The following is a 7411-nucleotide window of genomic DNA, read 5'->3' as shown; positions in this document are numbered from 1 at the left end:
TTGCAAGTAAGAACTATTATGATAAATAAAAAAAAGCAGGCTCTTTGGATTCCGCAACAGTCAAATGTAATTGCTACTTAAATAAAAACTACAATTGAAAATGTAACTCTTTGGTTGCATGTAAGCATTTTAAGTTGACACTTTGTTTGCAAATTAAAATGTATATTATTAGTTTGTCATATGTGTGTGCATTCAATCATCAGCTATTATGTCAAATACAACTTACAATCTTAAAAAAAAAATTATGATAACATTAATATTGGATTAGTGGAGGGGTTACAAAAAATAGAAGTTAATATTAGTGGACAATTAATAGGAGAATTATGCCATTATTAAGAATGTATGCATGTATATGTATGTGTTTATATGTATGCAAATTTTTTATGATAACACTAATATTGGATTAGTGGAGGGGTTACAAAAAATAGAATCTAATATTAGTGGACAATTAATAGTAGAGTTATACCATTATTAAGAGTGTATGCATGTATATGTATGTGCTTATATGTATGCAAGTATGTGTTTTATGGATGCATGTATGTGGTTTGGAGGGCATATTTGGAAGAAATGTTTTAACATACCAACACACTTTTATAATAATATTAGGTTAGTGTGCACCCCGTACAAAGCATGACCCCCTGTTTTTTTAAGCACCGCATTTTGAACTAGTTTCCCTCTAAATTTTAATGTATTTGATTTGATTATTGTATGATTAAAATTAGAAATTATATTTACTCCTCTATACTTAAAGAAAATGATGCAAGTTTTAATACATTTGATGTAGAATTCATATTTACTCCTTTATACTTAAAAAAGGATCCAAGTTTTAATACATTTGATTTAGAAAATATTTAAAGAACGGCCCAAATGGTAATCTTGTTTATACTACAACAAATATTAGAAGATAAATATTAGCCTTAAGCATAGAGGCTCAAATCTGATTTACTGTTTATACTACAGTAAAATACTATAGCATGAATAGTTATTTCGAGTGTAGAACGCCAGGCCTTGTTCAGTGTTTATGCTACAGCAATTCGATGTATTTTTACTGTAGCATGAATAGTAATTCTTTGGATCCTCTTATAAGTATAGACTAGTGTGCACCCCGTGCAAAGCACGACCTCCATTTTTTTTATTTCTGCTACAGTATTTTTGTATTCAAATACAGTTTTTGTAAGTGCTACAGTAACTTTTTTAAATGATGTGGTATCCCGCCTGAGCTACAATAATAATGTTATAGTAATAATGCCACAGTAATATTTTTAACCGATGCAGTCGCCTCCTGTGCTACAATAAAAAATGCTATAATAATTTACTATTGCATGAATGGTAAATCTTGGATCCTCATGTCTGTGCTATAGTAACAATGCTACGGTAATTTAATGTAGCATTTGTTGTATCACGAATAGTGAATTCTGGATCCTCCCATTATTATAGAGGAATAGAAGAGTAGAATAGTAGATATAATGCTCATGTTTTGAAATGTTTTTCCAAATAAATGGATTAATATAGTATAAGTTGATTAGAGGGCGATAAGATCATTTTGTTGATGATATCAGTCTGAATGATTATAACCCCCTAAAAACAAACACTAATCTCGACTATTTTAAGTTAGTCCGAGTGTTAGTCCATGTGAAAACAAACATTGGACTGGGCTAAAATAGTCCTAGGATAACACAGTCTTGGGATTGTAGTCCAGGATGATAGTCTTTTCCATTAGTGTTTTCAATATTAAGGCCCTCAAATTTTCAATTGTGAATTTAGTACCTCAAATCTTCATATTTTGACATAGTCCCCCAACTTTTTAAATATTTTGAAATTAGTCATTCTAGTTAGCAGCTGATCGATTGAAAGTTTCCCTGAGACTAATTGCAAAAGACTTAAAAGATTTGAAGGACTAATTTGAAAATATCAAGATTTGGGGAACTAATTCAGAACACAAGATTGGGGAACTAATTTCAAAATATCGGGGATTTGAGAGGCTAATCTAAAATATGAAGGATAAGGGTGGCTTAAAGTAAAAATATTCTTTTGCAGTTCAAAACTCAAGTTCTAGTTATTTTCCCCGGACAAATTTTCAAAACCGACCCTTTGGGGTTTTTATTTGCAAAAAACGACCCATTTCAAACTTATTTATAAAAACCGACCCCAGGGGCTGAAAACAGGTCGGTTTTTGAAAAAAATTTTCCCAAACTTCACGGGAGTTGAACTCCCGTGAAGTTTTGTTATGAGAAAAACTTCACGGGAGTTCAACTCCCGTGAAGTTTGGGAAAAAAATTTTCAAAAACCGACCTGTTTTCAGCCCCTGGGGTCGGTTTTTGTAAATATTTTCAAAACCGGTCGTTTTTTGCAAATAAAAACCCCAAGGGGTCGGTTTTGAAAATTTGTCCTATTTTCCCCCTTCTCCTTTTCCCCCGAAATCCCTCCTTTTTTTTAACGTCTCAAAATCATGGGCGTCAAAAATCTATGGGATATCTTAGAATCTTGCAAGCAAACCCTTCCCCTTCACCATCTCCAGTAAGTTTACCCCCAATTTCCCCTCAAATTTACCATTTTTGCCAGTCGCCCTCTTCCTTAATTCACCAATTTTTCTCCATTTTGGGTTTTTTTAGGAACAAGAGATTATGCGTTGATCTCTCATGCTGGCTGGTGCAATTACAGAATGCGAGTAAATCGCAATGTGGTTTTAGAGATAAAATTTATCTGAGGAGTTTGTTTCATAGGATTAGGGTTTTGATTGCTCTAAATTGCAGCCTTATCTTTGTTACAGGTAGCTAAATTATAGACGATTTTATATACGATTTGTTGAAAGACAATTTGGAATGTGTTAGGGTCTGTGTTATTAAATTTGGGTCCTTCTTTGATTTGAAAATTGTTGTTGACTTATTCAGCTCAAAGAAAATACTGGGATTTAGTGGGTTTTCATTCTTGAGCTAAATTGTGGGGTAAAGGTTTTATCTTGCTGACTCCAAATGTTTGGGTAAAGGCTTTGATATTATTTTGGTTGTTGTTTAAGTTAGAGTCTCAAGAGTTGATCAATTTACGATATTTGTGTTCATTGTTTTCTTCATTTTCGTCTACTTTAGCTACTTTTGCCGAGTTCCTTAATATGATTTTGTTTGTAATAGAATATGCACAGTTACTTAAGTGTTAATAGTTTTTGCTGTGTTTTTTCCTATATTGTGAAATATGCAAGGTTACTCCAGTAAAGTTTATTATTTTAATTTGTCAAATTGTCCTTACTGAATGTGTAATACGGAGAAGTTTTCTTGAAGATAAATTTTGGGCTGTGGAGTCTTCAACATTTACCTTCTTCTTTTTTGTTTTCCTAATAGTATTTGATGAGGAAGTTTGTATTATCTATTTATAATCAAAGAATGTAAACATTTTCTTGATTCTGTAGATGGCTCAATTCCTTCCATCAAATTATCCACATATAGAAGGCGTCTGGGTTCAGTGCCTGAGGTTTTGTTCTCTTCCATGCAAATTTTGACATACCTGTGATGTATCAGGGTGTAGTTTTAATTTAGTCTGTCAACTTCGTCAGGTTAATCAAGAGGAGACAAATTCACAGCCCCTGCATTCACTACGTAGAAACATGGGTTCCAAGTTCTCGTGCATGATTAAGGAGGCAAAAGTTCTTGGATCTGCCCTTGGTATTCCTTGCTTAGATGGGTATGTGTCCACTTTTAATTATTTTACTTTTCTTCACATTTCAATTTCCTTTTGTCATCAATTTACAACTATTATTATATTATAGATAATAATAGCAAAGCCTTCACCGCAATTATTTGAAATCATGTCATAGAGATATGAAAAACTATCCTACTTTTTCTTTTTTGATAACCAGTGCTTGAAAGATAAACCATTAAACAGAACACTTATTTTTTAGACTACCTTATATCATCTTAATTCGAAATAAAATGAATGAAATTATACCTCAAGTGTTATTTGGTTGTAGTTCATAAGCTTCATAGAACACGTAAATGTTAGAGATATGTATAGATAAATTTTAATTTGTCTAACAGGATTTAATCTTTGCACAGGCTAGAAGAAGCGGAAGCACAATGTGCACTGCTGAACTCAGAATCCTTATGTGTAAGTATATTGACTTTTGATTAGCAAAAGAAAGTAAATGTGATTTTATAGTTAATTAGTTAAGTTCGGCGCTGGGTATGTTACTGATCTCATTATCTTCAGGATGGATGCTTCAGTTCAGATTCAGACATCTTCCTATTTGGAGCAAAGACAGTGTATAGAGATATTATCTTAGGTCAGTTCGTGAAATGCAAGCATGTGGTTGGAGAATTGCACTCATTTAGTTGTTCTGCTCTTGGCTCCTTTTTTTCGCTTGACTTGATTGATTAAATAATTTGCCTTATTTATTTCAAGACAGGCGAGGGTGGCTATGTAATATGTTACGAGATGACAGATATAGAGAAGAAACTTGGGTTTGGAAGGAATTCACTGGTAAGTTTGCCTTTTGTCAAGTTACTTGCTTCAGCTGAAATGTAACAAATTTTCTTATCTTATTCATATGAGTTCTTTTTTCTACCATAATTTTCTGCATGATAATAGTTCTAAAAGCTGGGATGCCCATAACTAAAGGACAGCATCCTTTATATTGTTTAATTCTATAATAGTAATTACTTTCGCTTAGGGAGGATTCAGCTATCTGTATGTGGAAGGAGTGATGGGTTCAGATTTTCAAAATTCTCTTGTAACTACTAAAGCTTGAGAAACTACATAGTCTATGTTTAATAGCTTCACTTCCAAGAGCTTTCTATAAGTATACTAGCTGTTTGGCATTATTTCCGTTAAGTGTGGATTACAATATCAGCACAGAGCTGCCCTTGTTCATAGTGGTATCTATAAATTTGAATTATTTTGTTAGTATATAAAGCTAATCCTCTACGAAGCCTTTCCTTAGATATTATTGTATGGATATGGTATTTTGTAAATATACTGAAGTTTGGCATGTAACATGTTTCATAACTGCTGTTCTTCAGATTTCTTTGGCCGTTCTTCTTGGCAGTGATTACTCCCAAGGGGTTCGTGGTTTTGGGCCAGTAAGTAAACAAGTTTTGTTACTTTCTAGCAGTTCTACTATCTTTCATCGTAACCTTATTCAGTAACATTTTCGCTTGATCATGAGCTCTTTTTTTTATAATAATAATTTTCAGTGGGTTCATGTTTCTGGATACTTCTTAAGCTAACATTGTACAATTGTGAACTGAATGTTGCAGGAAACAGCATGTCGGCTTGTTAAATCGATAGGGGATGACAAGGTCCTGCCTAGGATTCAATCTGAGGGGTTAGCATTTGCAAGGAAGTGTAAAGTGACAACAAAGTCTGCAAAGGATCTCCATTATGATGCAAATAAAGAGAATGACCACTGCTATATTCTGTGCAGTGATGGTGAGCTAAAAGACAGCTATTCTGATTAGTTATCATGCTAAATTAAACCTAAGTTGATGCCATATAATCATTGGAGTTAAGGTTTGTATTCAGGCCGTCTCTCTGTTTATAAGAAAGTCGATTTCAAATACATAGGTAAAGATGAATATCAGAGTGACTTTATTTTCCTATCATTACTACTTCAATTGATCAGATTGCCTCTTTTCCTCCTCTGTTGTATGAGCTTAAATTGTATGTTAAAAATTAGGTTTCTTTAACCTGTGAACAGACTAAGGAAATATCGTCTAGCATATATGTTTTCTCTATAGTTTCGATAGCGAGGAAATTCATGCCAGCATCAAAAGTTTCTTTTAGTCTCTTAGATGTGGCTTCGTGCTCTATAGGTTACCTTTTCTAGTGGTGAAACTTTTGGATCTGTTATGTTTGCTGGTTCTTTTGTGTATTTGGATATTTCTAATGGCATGCATTCCAGTGGAAAGTACTTGCAAAGCAATTTTATGGGTCCAACTGTATAATTATTTTACGCGCACATAATTTTGTTGCTTACTTGATATTAGTTGGTCACATATTTGATACCTGTACAGAGATTTGTTCCTTCACTTGAATGGATGCTATTTCTATAAATAATAGGAACGGAGCATTACATTATCAGTAAACAGTTTAACACCAACTATACTATATCCTTGTGCACTTTTTTTTTGACATTTGTTTACAAGATAGCAGGAAAATAATTATTCTAGATCTAATTGTGCATCATATATAGCATTACTAATTTGTTGTAAGAAATGAAAATGGGCTGCTGACATATGCTAGTTTGTTTCTGCAGCAGATGGGAAAAATAAAGGACCAGATGACCAGTTTTTGAAAGTAATTGATGCATTTTTGAAGCCAAAATGTCATTCACCTGACTCAGACTCTGTACAGAGGTAAATACTTGCATATAAATTGGTACTGGGGTTGAGTACTTTGGCACCTCTAATTATAAAGTAAACAAGATATGCAAGTTATATGTTCTCTCTACAAACATTTGCTAATTCCTTTCGCATACTATGACTCGAGCTTTAGGAGTGTCTTCAGACGAATTGATCCTGATGCTTTGCTATGAATTCCTTGATCCTTACAGAGCATGCACTCAACATCCATTTATAAGAACACAACTTCAACAGATATGTACTCGATTTTTTGATTGGAGCCCTGATAAAACAGGTAATCAACACATATCACTTTGGTACGTGTGCCTCTCGTATACTTCATGAAGCAGATTTTAAAGTTCCGGGTTCTTTTGGTATATTTACTCCTTAAATCATCAATATTTGCAAAATTACCCTGCATATCTCAGTATTTTCAAAACTACCCCCAATTTATCAACATTAAAGAAAGCACCCCCCAGATATAATGTTGTTACTTATCCAACAGTTTAGGTTTTTTTTAACTGTTTTACTTTACCAAATCACCTTGATTTAATCCCCAAACCGTTTGAGAAGTAGCAATGTTAGATCTAGGAATATTTTTTCCAATGTTAATGAATTGGAGGGTAGTTTTGCAAATACTAAGATTTGGAGGGTAGATTTACAAATATAGATGATTTAGGGATATATACACACAAAAAACCCTTTAGTTCCCTATTGCTCACTACTTGTAGCAAATAGACGAGTCCCTTTAGCATGACTGCTGGGTGTCCATTCATAGTTACATCTCATTATTATTTGCAGATGAATATATCCTTCCTAAGATTGCGGAGAGAGATCTAAGACGGTTTGCTAACCTACGTTCCACATCATCAAAATTGGGAGTAAGAATTCCCTTGGACAAGGTATCTCTTTCTTCCACTTTCTGTGTAAGTTAGTCATTTGTTTCTGCATTTTTTAAAGAAAGTGTTTTGCTTGCAGATGCCAGTTCCTTGTCCTGTATTTGCTATTGTGAAGCAGAGAAAAGTACAGGGAAAAGACTACTTTGAGGTTTCTTGGCGAGAAATGGAAGGGCTTCAGACCTC

General features: G+C 33.6%; 1 protein-coding gene across 1 annotated transcript in view; it reads left to right on the top strand.

The window, feature by feature from the left end:
- LOC109849952 (flap endonuclease GEN-like 2) overlaps positions 2045-7411 on the top strand; it is a 6980-nt gene continuing 1613 nt past the window's right edge. Inside the window, exons 1-14 of the mRNA XM_020419850.1 lie at positions 2045-2060; positions 2394-2517; positions 2613-2770; positions 3404-3465; positions 3548-3675; positions 4047-4098; positions 4201-4273; positions 4397-4470; positions 5010-5069; positions 5247-5418; positions 6245-6344; positions 6542-6624; positions 7131-7231; positions 7308-7411. The exon at positions 7308-7411 is cut by the window's right edge and continues 48 nt beyond it. Coding sequence (XP_020275439.1) covers positions 2450-2517; positions 2613-2770; positions 3404-3465; positions 3548-3675; positions 4047-4098; positions 4201-4273; positions 4397-4470; positions 5010-5069; positions 5247-5418; positions 6245-6344; positions 6542-6624; positions 7131-7231; positions 7308-7411 — 1235 coding nt within the window. The 5' untranslated portion in view covers positions 2045-2060; positions 2394-2449. The remainder of the gene's footprint in view (positions 2061-2393; positions 2518-2612; positions 2771-3403; positions 3466-3547; positions 3676-4046; positions 4099-4200; positions 4274-4396; positions 4471-5009; positions 5070-5246; positions 5419-6244; positions 6345-6541; positions 6625-7130; positions 7232-7307) is intronic.

This window comes from Asparagus officinalis, chromosome 7 (assembly GCF_001876935.1).
Source record: "Asparagus officinalis chromosome 7, Aspof.V1, whole genome shotgun sequence".
Taxonomy (NCBI): Eukaryota; Viridiplantae; Streptophyta; class Magnoliopsida; order Asparagales; family Asparagaceae; genus Asparagus; species Asparagus officinalis.
This window is presented reverse-complemented; position numbering and strand designations above follow the sequence as displayed.